The sequence below is a fragment of the Phyllostomus discolor genome, chromosome 7 (assembly GCF_004126475.2).
Source record: "Phyllostomus discolor isolate MPI-MPIP mPhyDis1 chromosome 7, mPhyDis1.pri.v3, whole genome shotgun sequence".
NCBI classification, from domain to species: domain Eukaryota; kingdom Metazoa; phylum Chordata; class Mammalia; order Chiroptera; family Phyllostomidae; genus Phyllostomus; species Phyllostomus discolor.
Window position 1 is genome coordinate 56989173 of NC_040909.2, and position 22055 is coordinate 57011227.

The 22055-nt window shown below is 40.1% G+C and overlaps 1 protein-coding gene and 1 pseudogene across 1 annotated transcript; both read left to right on the forward strand.

The window, feature by feature from the left end:
• The first annotated feature begins 79 nt into the window (after nt 1-79).
• C7H3orf49 (chromosome 7 C3orf49 homolog) lies at nt 80-21993 on the forward strand. Its single transcript, XM_036031659.1, is given in 9 exon segments — nt 80-1578; nt 6851-6967; nt 6969-7138; nt 12089-12122; nt 12124-12217; nt 20320-20391; nt 20844-20920; nt 20922-21006; nt 21979-21993. Coding segments are annotated over 9 exon segments (792 nt in total). The 5' UTR covers nt 80-1450.
• Nucleotides 14758-17145, forward strand: LOC114501965 (annotated as a pseudogene).
• Nucleotides 21994-22055: the final 62 nt, after the last annotated feature.

Below are 22055 nucleotides of genomic sequence, written 5' to 3' on the forward strand. Positions count from 1 at the left end.
TTTCATTCCCGAAGAAGACAACTATTCCAATAATTGAATGAAAAGAATTGGGCCATATTAAGGAAAATGCTCATTCATTCATTTATTCCTTCATAAGCCTGTTATTTATTGTGCTCTGGGGATTACAATGAATGAGGAGAAACTGACCAGGTAGAACCACACACCCATTTTGCTAAAATACATCAGGTGTGCTGTGTTTCAGTGTTTCTCAAAGAACACGTGCCTCCATTCTCCTATGACTCTGTTAGTATCCCTAATTTACAGGTGAGAAAACAAGCAGATAGGTTAAGTGAATTGATGAAAGCCACACAACTGAACTGTAACAAGAACCCAGGTATAACTCCCAAACCAACTCTCTTATTTCTCAAAGTTACATATTTAATTCTTGAGAATTTTTAAGTTTTTTCCCCAGTACTAGAACATAAAATGCCTTTGCTTGCTACTCAAAGTGTAGCATGTAGGTCAGCATCATCAGTATCACCTAGGAGTTTGTTAGCAGTGCAAATTATTAGATTCTACCCCATCTCTACTGTATTGAAATCTGCATTTTAATAAGACCCCAAGTAATTCATGTGCACATGAAAGTTTGTGAAGCATGCTCCAGATTACTGATGAATACAAACACAATAACCAGAGTAATTTTTGTATCTCCCAATGATTTTTTTTCTAGATTTTTCCTTCTTAACATCCAGTTACTTCAGACTGAAAAACTCAAGCTCTCATGTGATGGGATTAAATCCTAGTGTCTGCTGCCACCTTGTGGTTAGTAGTTTCAACCCAGACAAAATTTGCTCTTTTCCATGAAATAAAAGGGGATATGTTGGAAGGAAGGGGTGGACCAGGTACTCAACTTTTTTAGCCATGTGCTTTAAGAGACCACTACAAAATTCCAAGACATAATAAAATAATTCTTGGGGTGCAGTTTCAGAAGACCAGATAAGTACTGGCCTTTCCACGTGTATCTCTGGGATGAATAATATTGTCAGCTCTAGTTGAGAGATCTAACAAAAGCTGGGATTGTTTGTGTTACTACAGGTTCTTTCCTCGCTGGAAGTCAGCATGTACAGCTGAATGTGATAATCAGTTTGCGTGTGATTATTTTATTACCAACCAGAATGGTGGTGGGTGGATAAGCAGGTCAGCTTTTTCTGCATTTGCCTTGCCCAGGAAGCTGCAACACCTATTTCACAAAGTGAACAGGAATTTCCCACTGCTCTGCCAAGTGCATTTTTGGGACCTCTGTGAAGTGGTGAACAAGGCCAGTCCCACTGATGAAGTCTCTAACACCTGGAAGGGAATAAAAAAGAAATTTCAAAAATCTCCTACATATTTTATCCCAAATAGTCCAGAAGTTAAAAGTGCCTAAGTCACCAGGTAATTTTGTTTTGAACTTTGTCAGCTCTAGAACCAAAAATACCCCAAACTGCTACTACAGGTGACATTGAGAGCAATGGACAGCCCTCGGCTCCATCAGCCAGAGCCCTTTAAGTTTGGTTATGGAAGAGTTAGCCAGTACCAAAGAGTTGGGCAGCAACCCAGAAGAAAAAATGGCTCATTCAAAAGGAAGAGGATGGAAAGGTACTGCTTTCTTTTCCACAGAGTGAGTTTCTTTGGATTTTACACTAAACAATATTCCCTGTGACATTAGAAAAGGTAGCATCTTTTTAAGCATTGCATTTGGAAATAAGGGCTCTGTATGATGGAAGAAGAGGGTACTGCCTTTAGACATTAGACTAAGAAGCTTTATTTTGTGATCAGAAAAGTCTTTATTATAGTGAGGAAAACCTTCCCTTTCCCCTGAATTTGAGTTTTAATATGGCATATGACCCCAAAGTAAACACTTGATACTAATTTCAGTCTCAGAGTTTTAAACATCACCCATATTATTTTGAAAATTCAGTAGTGCTTTCAAGATGAGTTCATGGTCAATGCTTTTGTTCCTTTTTCCCAGCAATTTGGGCTGCTAAGATATGTACTAACTGTATTTCACCTGTATATACTCTTTAATATAACCTGAAAACTGGCTTACAACTGCTATTTCTTGACCATGGCAACACCATGAACACAGGCATGAAATATTCAAAACATAATACATTTTAATGTGGAAAGTCAAATTATTTATTTTCCAATTTCTTTGGCTTCTTTCTTACTAGGGTCATTAGCAATAGCTCAGACACATAGAAATGAACTGTTTTCATGAAGCCAGAAGCATCAAAGACTAAACTTTTGAACTTTCATGGACAAAATGAAATTTGCAGATATGTTCGCTTATATGAAGAAATAGAGGTTGAAGCACTACAACTGAAAAAATTCACTACTAATGAAGTAATATAAAAACTTAAGAAGGGTAGTATTCTTTGCATAACAGAAGTAGCAGCAGTTCTATTCCTAGTGCCTGAAGCAAAACCACTGTCATTAATTGTTATAAATAGATCAGGAATGGGGTGGGGGCAATGGGAGTGGGAGACACATCCTAGAGATTCAGAGACTAGAACTGGGCTTTTTACCTGAGGGGTTGCACAGATGACCTTCAGGGTTCCTGAACCTCCTAAAATGTATTTTCAGTGTCTTATATGTGTGCTTGTGTGTATTTACAGTAGTAGAAAAAGATGGCTTTATTAAAAGGGGTCTATGGAAGATTAATCCTAGCCCATAAATAACTTTTGGGTGAATTAGAAAATGGCACTCCTTCCTCAGGACACTGTACTACCATCTACTAGAAAGTTGTTAGAGTATTTATACACAACTGTTAAGGACTAAATGTGACTTGTACCTTCTGGAAGTTGCAGTGTGTTAATTGGTAGAACTCTGCTAACCCAGGAAAACTCCCTTCTTTTGACCTCTACCTTGTGCTCCCCCATCTTTTACATTTTTCCCCACACAGATCTGATCCAAATGGTACTAAAAGCTATCATTGATTGAATGTTTTGTTAGGTTCCAAGCACATAAGTTATTTTCTTTTATCCACACATTTCTGAGAATAGTATGCCTATTTTCATATGAGAAAACTGAAGCTTACAAAGTTAAAGAACATATCCAAGATCACACAACTAAGAAGTGTGTTGTTGGGTTGAACCAAGATCATTTAACTCTGGCACCTGGGGTCTTTCTTACATACTTCCTATGTGTAATGACAGAGAAACTGGATAACTTAAGTCCAGTTTTGAACAGTGTTTTCCTGAAGTATGGTATATGTGCTACTGGTGGTATATGAGATATTTTACATAGTATACAAAAAACATATTTTAATGGTTACTAATATATTTACATCCACATTTGAAATATATCCAGGGTCCAGCAGAAGTAAGGCCTGCTTGAGTGCCATTGGTACGGTAATAATATGGGAGTAATAATTTATAATTTGAACATTTCACCTAAAATGTCAAAGGTGTGCTTGAGTATGATATTGTGTTACATAATTACATGCTTATGATTTTGTAATAAAAGATTTTATAATAAAAAAGCAGTGTTATTTGTGCCAATTTTACAGGTACAAACAGGTACCTGTTTGATATAACATAATATAAAACCTGTGATTTCACCCAAAGAAAAGAAGATTTATGTTCACACAAAAACCTGTATACAATGGTTGTAACTTTATTTATAATAGCACTGAATGGAAAACAACCCAAATGTCTTCCAATGAGTGAATGTTAGACAAAGTGTGGTACATCCACATCATAAAATGCTACTCAGCAATAAAAGAACAAATTATTGACATGCACCAATGTGAGTCAGTCTCCAGAGAAATATGCTGAGTGAAAAAAGTAAATCCCAAAAGGTTATATACTATATGATTTCATTTATACAACATTATGTGAAAGATGTAAATTTTACATGTGAAGGACAACTTAGTGGTTGCCACATGTTAAAGAAAATGTGAGGTGAGGGGAAGTGGGTGTGGCTATAAAACATAAAAGATTCTGATTGTGATAAACATGTTGTATATCTTGATAGTGTCAATGTCAATACTTTGGTCATGATAATGTGTTATAGTTTTGTAAGAGGCTACCATTGGGAGAAACTGGATAAAGAGTACACAGAGAATTTCTTTGAAAAAAAAAATAGGCTTAACATATATTTTTAAATCATTTTTTACTTTTCTATTAGAATTGTCCCAATTTTTCCTCCATTGTCCTCCTCCACCCATCCCACCCACCCACACCTCACCCCTGCTCCCACAGTCAATTCCCAAACTGTTGTCTATGTCTGTGGGTCATTCATACATGTTTTTTGTCTAGTCTCTTCCCCTTCTGTCCACCATTATCCCCCTTCCTCCTCCCCTCAGGGCATTCTCAGTCTGTTCCATGCTTCCATGCCTATGGTTTTATTTTGTTTGTTGGTTTATTTTGTTCATTAGATTCCTCTTACAGGTGAGATCACATGGTATTTGTCTTTCACTGACTGGCTTATTTCACTTAACATAATACTCTCCACAACCATCCAGGCTGTTGCAAAAGGAAGGAGCTTCTTTCTTTCTGCTGCATAGTATTCCATTGTTAAAGTACCACAGTTTTTTGATCCATTCATTTACTGATGGGCACTTAGGCTATTTCCAGCACTTGGCTATTGTAAATAGCACTGGTACAAACATAGGGGTGCATAGATTCTTTTGAATTGGTTATTCCAAACTCTTAGGGTATAATCCCAGCAACAGAATTGCTGGGTCAAAAGACAGTTTTAGTTTTTTGAGGAAACTCCATACTGTTTTCCACAGTGGCTGTACTAGTCTGCATTCCCATCAACAGTGCAGGGAACAGTGCAGGGAGCTAGGGTTTCCTTTTCTCCACATCATTGCCAGCTTGTTGTTTGTTGATTTGTTTATGATGGCCATTCTGATCTGTGTGAGGTGATACCTCACTGTGCTTTTAATTTGCATCTATCTGATGGCCAGCGATGTTAAGCATATTTTCATATGTCTATGGGCCATCTGTATGTCCTCCTTGGAGAAGTGTCTGTTCAGGTCCTCGGCCCATTTTTTTAATTGGATTGTTTGTCTTCTCAGTGTTGAGCAATCTATAGATTCAACACAATTCCTATTAAAACACCAATGGCATATTTCACAGATCTAGAACAAGTATTTCAGAAATTTATATGGAACCAACAAAGACCCCAAATAGCCTCAGCAATCTTGAGAAAGAAAAACAAAATAGGAAGGATCACAATACCCAATATCAAACTATACTACAAGTCCACTACAATAAAAACAGTCTGGTATTGGGATAAGAACAGACACATATAAATGGAACAGGATAGGGAACCCAGAAATAAACCAATGTCTCTATGGTCAATTAATATTTGACAAAGGGGACATGAGCATACAATGGAGTAAACACAATCTTTTCACCCTGGCTGGTGAAGCTTAGTGGATTGAACACTGTGAACCAAAAGGTTGCCTGTTTGATTTCCAGTTGGGGCACATGCCTAGGTTGCAGGCTGGGAGGGAACCCATCGATGTTTCTCTCATACATTGATTTTTCTGTACTTCTCTTCTTCCTTCCACACTCTCTAAAGATAAATAAATAAAATCTCTTAAACAAAAAAGACAGTCTCTTCGGTAAGCAGTATTAGGAGAACTGGACTGGTACATGCAAAAAAATTAAACTAGACCACCAACCTATACCATGTACTAGAATAAACTCAAAATGGATAAAAGACTTGAATATAAATGATACTATTAAAGTCCTAGAGGAAAACACAGGCAGGAAAATTTCAGATGTTCCATGTAGCAATATTTTTGCCTATATATCTCCTAGGGCAAGGGAAATAAAGGAAAAAATAAACAAATGGGACTACATAAAACTAAAATGCTTCTGCACACCTAAAGAAAACATTATCAGAATGAAAAGGGGGAACCGACTGTGTGGGAAAACATGTTTGCCAATGATACATTGGGCAAGGGTTTAATCTCTAAAATATATAAAGAACTTAACATATTATTTCTTACAACTACCTATGAAGCTACAATGAAAATGAAAACTATGGTTTTTTTAAATCCCTGGGATTTTATGGGTAGTACTGCTTTGGATAAGATTAACAAAAATCTGTTAATTGAGGAACAATGTTAGGTAAATTCTGGTATGAAATGGGTGATGTTCACTCTAGCACAGAGGGTAACAACACAGACCTTGGAATCAGATTGGCTGGGCATAAGTTATTTAATCTTTCCAAGTTTTAATTTCCTTATTTTCAAAAGGTAGATGACCATATGAGGGTTAAATTATGTGATCCACATGAAGAAAGTAGTGTTTAGCACATAGAAAGCATTCAGAAATTTTATTTATTTTCATTACTAAAATATGCCAAGATGATGAAGATGGTATGTGAATATTTATAATTTTAGAACTATGTGTTTAGAGTTATTCCAAATGGATGTTCTTTGTAAATGGGACCTTGGAAACTATTTCTTTATTGACTACCCTAGCGACTCTTTCATCTCTCACCACTGCAGCCTTAGAATCACCAAATCCAGCAAAAACTATCTCAAACCATCATTGAAATAAGATTGCCAATTTGTCAATACGAGGTAATATATTCTACCAGTCACACACCAGGATTAAAATCTGCATTTGTGCTTGGTCAATTAATTTAATCTCTCTATGGCTCAGTTTACTCATTAGTCAAATTAGGATGATAATATAACCTTCCTACTATGAGGATTAAATGAAATAGTGGCCAGAATGCACTTACTACAGTTTAGTGACAAGACACCAAGTAGTTACTTTGGCTTTATTTTTCTGTGACTTGATTCACTGGATTGTACAGTTTGTTCATATTTACAACTTGGATTTTAATTATTTCAAATGTTTGCTTTTAATTTCCTTAATACGAATTATGTTATTTTGTTTAGATGGCACAGAGCTGTGTCTACCAACTTAGTAAAACAAAATGCATTGGTCCCCGAAGAGGAATCATCTAGTAGTAGCAACATGGAATTTCATGAAAGCCAGCAAGTCAGAAAGAAAATGTGACAAAGTGAAGACTTCGGTGGAGAGGATGTTGTCATACAAGTACAGATGCAAGCCCGCAAGTGTCAGTGGAGAGGGTACCACACAGAGCCTTCTTCCTACCGTTGTCAAGGAGCTTCCATTGCCAAGATTATTCTCCATACCAAGAATGAGAAAGCTCTCACAGAATGGTAATCACAGGCAATATATGGTTAAGGGTTGGGGCCAAAAGGAACAATGAAATTAGGATGGATTTTCTTGCTACCCAATGATGAACTAGTCTGAAATACAAGCTCCCAAACCCCACCCAGGTCTACCAAGTCAACATCTGCATGTTAGAAAGATCCCGAGGACTTCTGGCAAGATGGAGGCATAGGTGGACACACCGTACCTCCACGCACAACCAAGATTGGAACAACAACAATTTAGAGGCAGAATAACACCCAGAACTGACAGAAAATTTATCTGAATGGAAGTCGGACAGCCAAGAAGTTGAAATAGACCCATTTATCCAGACTGGTAGGAGGGGCAGAGACAAACAGCCAGGCGCAGGTTGCAGCGAGGAGAACAGGGAGAGTTGGGCACATATGGCAACCGGGAGTGTGTAAGGCATCTGGGGCGTGCAAGATTGCAGCGGGTGGACCCTGAGTATGAAAGCAGCAACTGGCAGACCCAGTGAGGCAGTGATTGGGGACCAGGGCAGAGCGCACAACCCAGGATCCCAGGAAAGGGACTGAAGTCCCATGGAGAATGGAGCTACCGCCATTGTTCCCTCTCGAACCTGCCCTCACATACAACATCACAATCTAGCGACTGGGGTGCCCAGCCCTGGTGAACACCTAAGACTCTGCCCCTCACTGTAACAGGAGTGACCAGACCCTCAAAAAAAAAAAAAAAGAGAGAGAGAGAGAGAGAGATGGCTCAAACAGAAGAACAAATCAGTGTCCCAGAACTCATCCTTTTGAGTGACCAAAAGATAGCTAACCTACCAGATGCACAGTTCAAAACACTGGTGATCAGGAAGCTCACAGAATTGGTTGATTTTGGTCACAAATTAGATGAACAAATGCAGGTTACCATAAAAGAAATGAAGGAAAATGCACAGGGAACCAATAGCGATGGGAAGGAAACTGGGACTCAAAACAATAGAGTGGACCAGAAGGAAGAATGAAACAACCAAACAGGAAAGAATGGAGAACTAAGAATTAAAAAAAACAAAGAGAAGCTTCGGAACCTCCAGGACATCTTTAAACGTTCCAACATCTGAATTACAGGGGTACCAGAAGGGGAAGAGGTAGAGCAACAGATTGAAAACATATTTGAACAAATAATAAAGGAGAACTTCCTCATTCTGGCAAAGGAAATAGACTTCCAGGAAGTCCAGGAAGCTCAGAGAGTCCCAAAGAAGTTGGACCCGAGAAGAAACACACCAAGGCACATCATAATTACATTAGCCCAGGTAAAAATGAAGGAGAGAATCCTAGAAGCAGCAAGAGATAAGGGGATAGTCACCTACAAAGGAGTTCCCATCAGACTGTCAGCTGATTTCTCAAAAGAGACCTTACAGGCAAGAGGGGCTGGAAAGAAGTATTCCAAGTCATGAAAGACAAGGACCTATATCCCAGATTACTCTATCCAGCAAAGCTTTCATTTAGAATGGAAGGGCAGATAAAGTGCTTCCCAGATAAGGTCAAGTTAAAGGAGTTCATCATCACCAAGCCCTTATTTTATGAAATGTTAAAGGGACTTACCTAAGAAAAGAAGATTAAAAAAAAACACATATATAGTAAAAGGACAGCAAACTCACAATTATGAACAACCACATCTAAAGCAAAACCAAAAGAAACTAAGCAAACAACTAGAACAGGAACAGAACCACAGAAATGGAGATCACATGGAGGGTTAGCAAATGGGGGATGGGAGGAGGAGAGAGGGGGAAAAGGTGCAGAGAATAAGTAGCATGGATTGTAGGTAGAAAATAGACAGGGGGAGGGTAAGAATAGTATGAGAAATGTAGAAGCTGAAGAACTTATGACACATGGACATGAACTAAAGGGGGTAAGTAGGTGGGAGAGGGTGTACAGGGTGGAGGGGAGTGAAGGGGGAAAATGGGACAACTGTAATAGCATAATCAATAAAATATATTAAAAAAAAGGAAAGACCCCCAGGTAACTGGAATGTACACACATTTTAAACAGTTCTGAATTAGATTGCCTTTGAGGCACCTCCCAGTGCAATTGATCACTGGTTTAATTAGTTAAAGCTCCTTTTTATTTAATTATACAGGGTCTGGAACAAATAACTCCCCTTTTTTATTATAAAATCTTTTATTACAAAATAATAAGCATGTAATTCTGTAACATAACCATATCACACTCAAGCATACCATATGGCATTTTAGGTGAAATGTTCAAATTAAAACTAAATTATTACATCCATATCATTGTCCTACCAACCACACTCAAGCAGGCAGTACTTCTGCCAGACCTTGTATATACACACAAAGACATATGTATGTGTGTAGGCATGTATACATACACATGTACTAGGGAATCAAACTAAAGTGGGATGGCTAATTCCAACAGTAGAGGGTATAGAGAGAATTCTATGAATAAAATTATGATTGATAAGTTATAAAGGATATTTTATTCTATTGTATCAACTTCTCATGTACTTTATGGAAGAATCAACATCTAAAGAAAAACATTGTCATTTTTGCAAGGTAGTATTGCTGATTTATGGGGTCCTATGAGTGGTAGGTAACAATACCACTAATACTTGCACTCTTCTCTGTCACTTTTAAAAATTAATAGATCTTATTTTTTAGAGCAGTTTTTAGATTTACTGGAAAAATTGAGCAGAAAATACCTACAGTTAGTCCCAGTATGACCCCTTTTCTCACCCCACCCTCACAATTGATGAGTCCTTAAATGATATATTATTATCATGAACTAAAGTTCATAGTTTATATTAGGGTTCATTCTATGCCCTGCACAGTTCTTTGGGTTTGAAAAACTCATCAAGTCGTGTCATGTGTCCACCATGACAACATCATACAGGATAGCTTCACTGCCCTGTAGAGCCCCTGTAGCTTTTTAATATCCTTTACAGCATAGCATCAGGGAACATATACAACCCTTCTGCATATGCAGGGAAGCCACACATATTTTCACATTTCACACAGTGATGAGGGTGAAAACTTTGAGAGTACTTTTCCCAGAAAAAATAAAATGAAAAACTGATTACTTCAAGTTGGCTGATTGTCCTTTCAAACAAACTCTTCTGGGAAAAGCAGTAACTATGCAAACATCCAAGCATCTATCAATTACCTGGTATGGAGTGAGTGATCTGCCTTTTTCTGTTGAAAGTAACAGAGGACATGCTTCTATATTAATGGAACAGGGGTTGGAGAGTCCAGCAGGGGACAGAAGACCATATTCCTTTTCCTGATTTTTGTGCATTGGCTTATTTTTATCTTAGTTGTAGTAACAAATCTCTACACTAAGATTTCTCCAGAAAACCTGCTTGTCCTTCACACTGTAGCTAAAATATTACAACCTTGTCTCAACTACAGCCCAAACACCATTGCTCTCCCCGTACCAGTTTTCAACCAATATTTGCTAAATACATATTACACGTCAGCCACACCTCAGGGACAGGGTAGCAGATAGAACAGACATGATCCCTACTTCTGTGGAGTTACAGCACACAGGGACATTCTAACATGATACAGACAGTTGCATCTGATGTAAAGTACAACACAGGGTGCTATGAAAACATGTCATGCATGCTACTTTAGGGGAGGAGGCTCCAGAAAGGCCTCGAGGCCTTTGAGTTGCCCAAGGAAAGGGCAACTCAATAGAGATCTGAAGGACACCTTGAGTCAAATTAAAAAAGAATGAGCAGAACTGTGTCCCAGGGAAAAGGAGAGCATGTTCAATCCCAATATCAAGAAAGCACCAGACATAATGAAAAAATGAAAGTAATCCAGCCAGGACTGAGGAGGCAAAGGTGTTATCAGCCCTGTTAAGAATTTTTTACTTTTCCTAAGGATGATAAGAAACCATCAAATACTTGCAACCTGGGGATTTATATAATCTGATTTGAGTCTTAAAAAGATAGCTCAGTCTGCAGAGTGGAGACTGGTTTGGAGGAAGGTAGGAGCAAATGCAGGAAGAACAATAAACAGACTCTTATATTCATTCAGGCAAGGGATGACATTAGCATTGGTGGTTACAGCAGTGGGGATCGAGGAGATAAACAGTAGAGGGTGGGGGAGACGAAAGAATCCCTGAGCTGAGCACCTGCTTTGAAAGTGGAGACCCCATTCACCAAGATTAGATGCTGTGGCTCAGGGAGAGTGTCCTTATCTACCGACCTCAAGCAGGACAAGGTGACTTGAGATGCTGTGCACAGCAAATCACTGAGACACAGAGCAAACTGCAAACACATTTGCCCACTGCCCCCATCAATCTCTTTAACCACATCAAGGAAAATTTCTCATTTCCTGCCTTTTACTCTTCTTTTTAATAAACTTCAAGTTTAGTGCCTTCTACAGCCAGGAACATGGTTTTGTTTTTACCATGTTAATTTTAATGCCTATTTATGATACTGCTTTTTGATTTGTGGTAGCATTTTAAAGTTTTCTTTAGAAATATACTTGTGTTAAGAATAGAATTAATATAAAAATATTAAATAGTTCACATGGCTCCTCGATTATGGGAAATTCTGTTAGGATGGTATGTCAACCCCTGAGACTTGAGACACATTGTTGATGGGTAAATTTAAAATTTACTTCAACCAACAACAAATATTCCAGGGATGTCTTACATATTACAGGTTACTTTTTCAAATTTCACAACAGTTGAAAGGAAAAGCAACAGAAGGCAAACTGAAGTCTCCAAGGCAGAAAGACTTGTTAACACTGATATCACAACCCCAAGAAAATGCAGATGTGGCAAGAGAAAGCATAGGATACAGAAAAGCAAATCCATGTGTAATTTTTAATCCTAAGGAAAAAACTACCAAGGCAACATGTGATGCTGTCTTTTTCAGAATACTTTCTAATAGGAAGAATATGTTTATCACTGTGATCATTACAGGTTCTTTTCTCCCCCCGCCCCTCCCACCTTCACTCTAAGCAACTATAAAACTTGATGTTGTAGAAGCAGAGACAGGAGATAACCCAAGGAAATACACTCCTCTGGGCCAGGAGAACTACCAAACGGTTTTCTGTGACATCCCTTCCTTCAGTACTGCAGAAGGTATTGTAAAATGCTGAAACAAATTGGCCTCTGAAGACTCACATACAGTTAATGTTTAGAATGTTATAAATGCCAGGTTCTCTCCCACCACATGTCCACCTCATAAGAAAGCTGTTCAATCTCCTGTTTACGTCTCTTTCCAAAAATTTAGGGTCCAGAAAACAGGCTAATCAGGTCTGATTCCTCCATTTCTGAGATCAAACTGTTTAGTTTCTACTACAACCTGGGCAACAATAGAGTTTACTGCTCTATATTACTATTTTAACTGTTCAAATACCAAGTTAGTATACCAGTATCTGGCCTATCATGCATGTCATGTGGAGAGCATTCACTAGACCAGTACTGCCCAGCAGAACTTTCTTTGAAGATTCAAGTGTGCATTTGGCCAATATAGTAGGCACTAGCTATGTCCGGATTTTCAGACTGACATGTTGCCAGTGCAACTGAGGAACTGAATTTTTAATTTTATTTCATTTTATTTGAAATTAAGATGTAAATGGTCACAGGTATAGGTAGTATAGAGAGTGCAGCACTAGACCATCTATGATTGTCCAAACATATGCTTGTATTTATCTGTAGGTATGTAAATTTGAGCCTTAATTGCTCAGTCTGAACTATTATTATTTTAAATATAACAAACATTTACATAAAGTTAACTATATTCTAGGCCCTATTCTAGGTGCTTTAAAAATATCAACTTATTGGCCCCGGACGGGTGGCCTAATTGGTTGAAGCATCATCTCATACACCAAAAGGTTGCTGATTCAATTCCTGGTCAGGACATACAGCTAGGTTGCAGGTTCCATGCCTGGTCAGGAAGCATATGGGAGAAAAACAATTGATGTTTCTCTCACCAATATTTCTCTCTCTCTCTCCCTTCCTTCCTATCTCTCTAAAAGCAATAAAAACATATCCTTCAGTGAGGATAAAAAGTATATCAACTTATCAGATAATTCTTAGAATAGTCCTATAAGGTATGGCCATGTTATCCTTAGTTTGGAGATGGCATAGAGGTTAATAATTTGTCTAGACAAGTGGCAGAATCAGGCTTCTAACTCAGAAAGATCTGGCTCTAGAGTCCTTGCTCATTAATTATTATGCTAAGGGCCAATTGTAACATTCAATATGGCAGTCAATAGCTACAGGTGACTATTTGTTAATTAAAATTAAATTAAATATTCAGCCCAGCCTGTGTAGTTCAGTGGACTGAGCATGGGCTTTCGAACCAAGGGAATGTGGTTCAATTCCCAGTTGGGGCACATGCCTAGGTTGTGAGCTAGGTTCCCGGTGGGGGGTACATGAGAGGCAATCACAGATTGATGTTTCTCTCCTTCTCTCCCTCCCTCCCTTCCTTCCTCTCTTTAAAAATAAATAAATAAATAAATAAATAAATAAATAAATATTATTAGAAATAACTTTTTAAAATATAAATATTCACTTTTTTATTGCACTAGGTACATTTCATGTACTCAGTAAATATGTGGCTAGTGGCAACACAGATAAAGAACATTTTTGTTTTCACAGAAAGTTTAATTAAAAAGCACCACTCTAAAACATCACTGTCAGAGTGGACCAACATTACTTTTGAATCTGGCTTCTGTCATGCAAGGTTCATATTTATTGTATTCCTATTATGTGCTGGGCAATTCCTAGGTTGGGGGCTACAAGGGTGATCCTATGGACATGATCCTATTTTGTGGGATTCTACAGTTTAATAGAAGAGATAGACATTAAACTATGGCACTGTAGAGGAATAAGAATAATCATTTGAATAAATGGTGCTGAGACAGGCAGAGATGGAGGGAAAGATGAAATTTAATCCCTATCTCACACCAAATGCAAGCTTAGTTTCTGTTGGGTTGTAGATCTCTGTGAAACAGGTAAAAACTTAAAACTTCTTTATAACTTTTTAAAAGATTTTATTTATTTATTTTTAGAGAGGGAAGGGAGGGAGAAAGAGAGAGAGAGAGAAACATCAGTGTGCAGTTGCTGGGGGCCGTGGTCTGCAACCCAGGCATGTGCCCTGACTGGGAATAGAACTGCGATGCTTTGGTTTGCAGCCTGCACACAATCCACTGAGCTATGCCAGCCAGGGCTAAAACTTAAAACTTTTTAAGGACAATAAGAATATCTTCATGATTTCAGTATAGAGAAAGGCTTCTTAGAACACATCATTCACCACAAAGGAAAAGATGGATGTGTAACGGAACACAGGACTAGCTACCTGCCACAATGAATGCCCAACACATGAGACAGGTATTGGTGAAAAAGCAACATGGTTTATTTCAAATGCCACCAGCCCAGAAGATGGAGGAATCTTGTCCCAAAGCCCATTTTGCCATCTCTGGTCAAGCCAGTGGTTCTTAGGGGAGTTAGTTGGAATTTGGGAGGGGAAAACTTCCCAGGAGTGAGGATGTGCAAGTGCTGGTTGATGAGAAAGGAAGGTGGAAGTAAGGGGAGGGGCTGTGGACATGCAGGTCACAGTATGAATTTTCACGGTCAACATCTCTGAGTTGGCCACCTGGGTTTTTGTCAGTTGAATTCCTAAACCAGGACCTTGAGGTCAGGCTGCTCCTTAGGTTCACACAGGAACTGTCACTGCTGAGCTATAAAGTGTACTTAGAAAGAAACTCAGAACACTCCAGCTCTAGTTTTGAGGGAAAAACTAGAGTAATAAGCTGGGTTTGATATTTACTAAGGTTAATACTGGTATCTTTATATAAGTATAGTGTATTCATTTCCTGTTACAGATATATTGGCTATATGAAAACTAAGAATTTCTGTTCATCAAAAACATTACATCAGGTGCTGACACATCTGCATGAACTGGCCAATGGGAGAATGGTAGGGAGATAAGCAGCTGGCATGGTCCCCTGGCCAGTGAGTGGTGCACCCCATGCCTGAAACCTGGACCTGAGTACAGAGGGTTCAGTCCTACCCCCACATGGTCAAATGGTGCATCAGACCCAGGGTGAGCCAGTAGAGGCAGCCCTCATGAGGCCCTCAATCCAGGCAGTTGACTGACCAGATGATGAATGACAAGCTTCACAATGAATGCCCGGGGCCAATGTAAGGGCTGCAGCCAGGACAGCAGTAGTGCCCTGGGCATCTACTCATTTGTTAGCCCCCCACAAAGGGGAAGAGGAAGAAGAGTCTGGGGTGGCTGCAGAGTCAGGGCCTTAGCCTGTGCTCTACACCTGCATCAGGGACTTACTCACTTTGGAGAGCTTCAAGTTGGAGCTGCAGAATATGCTTCACATGTCAGCTTCAGTGAGGTCAGGCATTTTCTGGTCCACTTTGGTCTGCAGCTGCACAAGAATAAATTCTTTGGGCAACTTTCTGTGCCTTTGTGACATTCCACAGCACCACTGAGTGAGACAAGGCCTTGTGTGTGCTGCACAATGTCCTCTGGAAGGGCCACCCTCTCAGCATGTGCCTGGTCAGGCCCAAGGCTGAACCCAAGACCAGGAAGAGGCAACATGAGGAAGAGTCAGTGTGCAGATGCATGGCAGAGGTAGTGACCCCTCTTTGGACTGTATCCTATGCTAAGCAGCTTAATTGGAAATGACTAGAGTGTGAACAGGTGCTGCAGAAGCTTGCCAAGGAAATTGGGAATACCAATTATGTCTTGCTGCCCTGCTAAGGCACAAGCACAACAAAGCCTGCTGTCTTCTGCAGGGGGTCAGGTTGTCACCCCAGCAGACTGAGCGTCATAACAAGTTTGAGTTTCTGATGGGCATCAGGTAGACAGAGGGACAACACTGTCAGCTGTGGCTAGGAGAGTACACAGACATGTACTGGGGTAGCCCCCTTTGGCACCATGCACATCCGTGAGGCCACCAAGTAGGTAGTAAAGGCCTTCCAGGAATTCACCCAGTCTACTTAGTACTTGGCATATGACCCAGAGACATTCTCATACCACTGGAAGAAGCTGACTGTATGCACTAACTGTCTGGGGCCAAGCCATAGCCACTGACTTCCACCCTCAGAGACTGAGCCCTGAGGAGCTGGCAGGGCCAAAGGCCTCCTTGGTGCAGCACTTTGTAGTGGAGCTGGGTAAGGCCAGTGGAGTTACTTGTCTCTACTTCATGAAGGAAGGACAGTAAAAGACTTCCAGCTGAAAGGGCCTGCCTCTGGAGTGCATGGCTGGGGACCAGCATATCCACAAACATATGCTGGGGTTGATCTTCCAGATTTCCTCTCACACCTTCCAGGTAAACAGCCCTACTGCTGAAGTGCTCTACACAGTCATCTAGGGCTGGATCAGCTGGACATGAGGAATACAGTGCTGGATGTGTCTGAGGTGCTGACACCATTGGCCTGGCCCTGACCTGGAAGGTGAAGAGAGCATGGGGACTGAGCTGTGCCAGAAGGTTGTGACGGTTGCCTGGGTGAAGACCCACAACAATGAGTTGAGCAATGCTGAGTTCCACCACTGAATAGTGGAGGATCTGGTCCCTGCTATGGTGAGCACACTGGTTTTCCAGCAGCTCATTGCTATCCTGTACCCACCTGGAACCCACCTGTATCCCAAAGTGACCCTGGCTGTCCACAGAGCTTAGAACATCAAGTGGCTCCAGATGTCCAAGGGCAATTTTGTAGATCTTTTCAGAGCCCTGTTTAACCAGGTGAAAGGCACCCTCTTCCAGCCAGGGAAAACGGTGGCTGTGGACCTGTTCCTAAAGATGTTTATCTTGAGAGGATGGAGTACCCCAATGACACAGAGGCCCCAGGGCCCCAGGACCCTCCAGCCCAACACTCACTGGGACCCCCTATGATACCCACAAGGAAGTTGGGTCTTCCCCTCCTTCCTAGACCCTGGAGCAGTGGAAATTAGCCCTTCTAGAACAGAGCCCAATCTGTATAAGGGCAGAAACCAAGTGGCTCCTCAAGTCCTTGCCTCACCCCAAAACTCTCAGAGGCAGTAACCAACAGGGCACAAGACCTGGCTGTCTGTCAAGGGCCAGCCTGTCTCCATACACTTGTAGGCTCCTGCTCCCTGCATATGAACCCATTCTTTTGGGATCAGTTGGGCCACAAAGGCTCAAGTAAAACTGCTGAACAAAAAGCAGGAAAAAATTTATTTTACAAAATTAAATAAAATGTTATCTACTGGGTATAGGAAGGTTTTGTTTAGCTCACAAAATATTCTAAAAAATATTTAAATTGCCCACATTTAAAAATTAGGTTATTTCAAATAAAAATCTGAATTTTCAGCTTTCTTTTGAAAAACAGGAAGACATGTAAACTCTAGGCTCCCAGTTCCTCATGGCAACAGCAGGAGCTGTGCAGAGACTGCTCCCTTTGCTTAAGGCATGTTCTCTCCAGTTCACACCAGCCTCATTGGTTCTGTTTTACAAAACCTGCCTGGCCTTTCCAGGCATTTGACATTATATTACTAGAATTGAACAACACACAAGTAACTTAGTAATTACCAAGGGTGGTAAGTACTTCATAGGCAAAAAAGTACTGAATTTTATGAGAGAGAAGTGAGGAGTCCAACTATATACAGATTGGAGGAGGTACTGCAAGCAACATTTGAGCTTGGGCAAGCTTGTACTCAGCTCAGCTGACTCATTTGTAAACTCCCTCACCAGTCAAAAGCTGGGAACCAGGTATGGTCTCATATCCTACTTTATGTAGGTCTTACAATCATCCTAATGTTGTTTATTAGACAGAAGGGGAAGAGTGAACACAATGAGACCAAAAAGGGCATATTGGCCAGGAGCCATGACCTAGGAATGATTACTAATAGCAATACTACTAGAACAGGTACTTGAAACCAGCACACCAGGGACGAGAGGGAAAAAATCAGGCATGCTGTGAAGAGAATGCACAGCTTCGACTTCCAGCCAAGATGGAGGCATAGGTGGACACACCGTACCTCCACACACAACCAAGATTGGAACAACAATTTAGAGGCAGAATAGCACCCAGAACTGACAGAAAATTTATCTGAATGGAAGTCGGACAGCCAAGAAGTTGAAATAGACCTGTTCATCTAGACCAATAGGAGGGGCAGAGACGAGTAGCCGGGCTCGGGTCGAGGCGCGGAGAACAGGGAGAGTTGGGCACATATGGCAACCGGGAGTGTGTAAGGCATCTGGGGCGTGCAAGATTGCAGCGGGTGGACCCTGAGTATGAAAGCAGCAACTGGCAGACCCAGTGAGGCAGTGATTGGGGACCAGGGCAGAGCGCACAACCCAGGATCCCAGGAAAGGGACTGAAGTCCCATGGAGAATGGAGCTACCGCCATTGTTCCCTCTCGAACCTGCCCTCACATACAACATCACAATCTAGCGACTGGGGTGCCCAGCCCTGGTGAACACCTAAGACTCTGCCCCTCACTGTAACAGGAGTGACCAGACCCTCAAAAAAAAAAAAAAGAGAGAGAGAGAGAGAGAGATGGCTCAAACAGAAGAACAAATCAGTGTCCCAGAACTCATCCTTTTGAGTGACCAAAAGATAGCTAACCTACCAGATGCACAGTTCAAAACACTGGTGATCAGGAAGCTCACAGAATTGGTTGATTTTGGTCACAAATTAGATGAACAAATGCAGGTTACCATAAAAGAAATGAAGGAAAATGCACAGGGAACCAATAGCGATGGGAAGGAAACTGGGACTCAAAACAATAGAGTGGACCAGAAGGAAGAATGAAACAACCAAACAGGAAAGAATGGAGAACTAAGAATTAAAAAAAACAAGGAGAAGCTTCGGAACCTCCAGGACATCTTTAAACGTTCCAACATCTGAATTACAGGGGTACCAGAAGGGGAAGAGGTAGAGCAACAGATTGAAAACATATTTGAACAAATAATAAAGGAGAACTTCCTCATTCTGGCAAAGGAAATAGACTTCCAGGAAGTCTAGGAAGCTCAGAGTCCCAAAGAAGTTGGACCCGAGAAGAAACACACCAAGGCACGTCATAATTACATTAGCCCAGGTAAAAATGAAGGAGAGAATCCTAGAAGCAGCAAGAGATAAGGGGATAGTCACCTACAAAGGAGTTCCCATCAGACTGTCAGCTGATTTCTCAAAAGAGACCTTACAGGCAAGAGGGGCTGGAAAGAAGTATTCCAAGTCATGAAAGACAAGGACCTATATCCCAGATTACTCTATCCAGCAAAGCTTTCATTTAGAATGGAAGGGCAGATAAAGTGCTTCCCAGATAAGGTCAAGTTAAAGGAGTTCATCACCATCAAACCCTTATTTTATGAAATGTTAAAGGGACTTATCTAAGAAAAGAAGATTAAAAAAAAAACATGTATAGTAAAAGGAGACAGCAAACTCACAATTATGAACAACCACACCTAAAGCAAAACCAAAAGAAACTAAGCAAACAACTAGAACAGGAACAGAACCAGAGAAATGGAGATCACATGGAGAGTTAGAAACAGGGGAGTGGGAGGAAGAGAGACAGGGAAAAGGTACAGAGAATAAGTAGCATAGATTGTAGGTAGAAAATAGACAGGGGGAGGGTAAGAATAGTATGAGAAATGTAGAAGCTGAAGAACTTATGACACATGGACATGAACTAAAGGGAGTAAGTAGGTGGGAGAGGGTGTACAGGGTGGAGGGGAGTGAAGGGGGAAAATGGGACAACTGTAATAGCATAATCAATAAAATATATTTAAAAGAAGAATGCAGAGGTTCCTTTTTATGTTTGGAGACATGTCTTTCATGAAAATAAGGAAACCTACAGAAAAAAGAAAGACCAAATTAACAACTGGATCCAGTGATAATGAGCTTTCTGTGGCACTGGTCCATAGGAGCTCCACACTCACTATGCTCAGCAGCTGCACAGGCAGTTTCTTCTGCTTATGAATGACCTGCTTTTTTCCTGACACTGTATATTCTTTCAGAACCAGACAATCTCATTTCTCCGCACCCTATAGATCTCTTCAAAGAGAGTTCTGGGCACAAAGGAGATATACAGGATGTGAAGAATAATCTGAATATGGTCACCAGCTCAACATTGTTACGTGGCAAATGTTTAGTGTATAAGAGACTATGCCCAAGGGTGAGAATTCTTATTTAAGTACTGTCACAAAAATAATGTTGGCACTTCCTAATCTGATGTTTTTGCATTTTTATTCCAGTACTTAAAAAAGAAAAAACACAGCATGGAAAACATCCTCCAAAAATCAGATTTAACAGTAGGAAAGCTTCAAATGCAGGTAGTGGACAAAGGCTTTCACTTTTGTGTTTCAGAAGCATCAGAAGGTCAGGTTTAAGTGGATGCACAGCCCTGTGGGACAGCAGGAATGGGAGATGAAATTAATGATTACCATTAAGAAATAATGTTAGTAGGGGGCATTTTGAAAGTGGCTGAAGGACAGCTAAGGACACCTAGAATGATGTTATGTGCCTGATAAATACCAAGTGAATTCAATTAAAATAAAGGCATGCACATAGGACGCTTTGGAGAAGGAATGAGACATCTTTACGACTAGGTGGTATATGTAAGTTTTTAAGATATTTTCTATGACTTGAATTAGAATAATGCTTTGATATTTGCAAAATATCCACTAATTCCTGAACTCATCTCTCAGGAAAAACAACCAGTCCTTAGGTTTTTGACAAGCTTTTCCAACACATGGCTTCATTTCATCGTATCTCCATGTCATAGGTGGATGACCTCATAGAAACAGTGACTGGTAAGTCCATGAAGTTACTCGCCCAGAGACACGCTGAGCTTCAACAGTGTGTTTCTAGGGGATGAAATTCTTCAGTCTTCTAAACAGTTCCAGAGGATTTCCAAGAGAACCATGAGGAAGCATAAATTGAAAAATGTATGTTTCTCATGTACCTGCTGCTGCTTCTGATTTTGTTCCTGATTGCATAAAAGTTATCTTCATAGAGATTCTTAATTTTTTGATACATAATCCTGAATAAATTTCTCTAGTGAATTAATCAATGTGGGAAGGCAAATTTTTAAGAATATTCTGCTCAACAGTCCTTAAAAAATGCTTTTACAAAAATTGGTTTTTAATTCTGAGTCAATATAAGTGATTTTTGCTTCATAATTCTTACTAATAATGGAAAATAGAAACATTTATTAAGGCATAACAATTCTGCAAAAAATTTTTCCCACAATTTGCCAGATGAAATTAGAGGAAGCATTTAAAGGTATTATGACGCTTTTTAAAAAAAGAGATTTCTTTTTTAAAAAAGATTTTAGTTATGTATTGTTAGAGAGAAAGGGAGGGAGACAGAAGGGGAATGAAACATCAATGTATGGTTGCCTCCAGTGCACCCCCTACTAGGGACATGGCCTGCAACCCAGGCACGTGCCCTGACTGGGAATCGAACCAGTGACACTTTGGTTTGCAGGCCCATGCTCAATCCACTAAGCTATACCAGCCAGGGCCGTATTATAACACTTTCAATATAAACTACAACTGGGCTAATTTTAAATTATAATTAAAAAAAGAATTCTTATTAAAATTATAAAAATGTAGCCCTGGCTGGTGTAGCTCAGTGGATTGAGGGCGGGCTGGGGACCAAAGTGTCCCAGGTTCGATTCCCAGCCAGGGTACATGCCTGGGTTGCAGGCCATAACCCGCAGCAACCGTACATTGATGTTTTTCTCTCTCTCTCTATCTCCCTCCCTTCCCTCTCTAAAAATAAAATAAATTAAAAAAAATTATAAAAATGTAACATTATTAAGGTATGATTCATGTAAAGTGTTGTGTAAAAGAAATGAGTAAGAATGAAATCTAACAAGTATTAAAAATATAATTTAATACTTAAAAAAATTACAGGTGATTCAGCCTTAGCTTAATTTTTAAAAAGGTCATAAAATCCTTTAGGCAAGACCATCTTCATAGGCTAATTACCT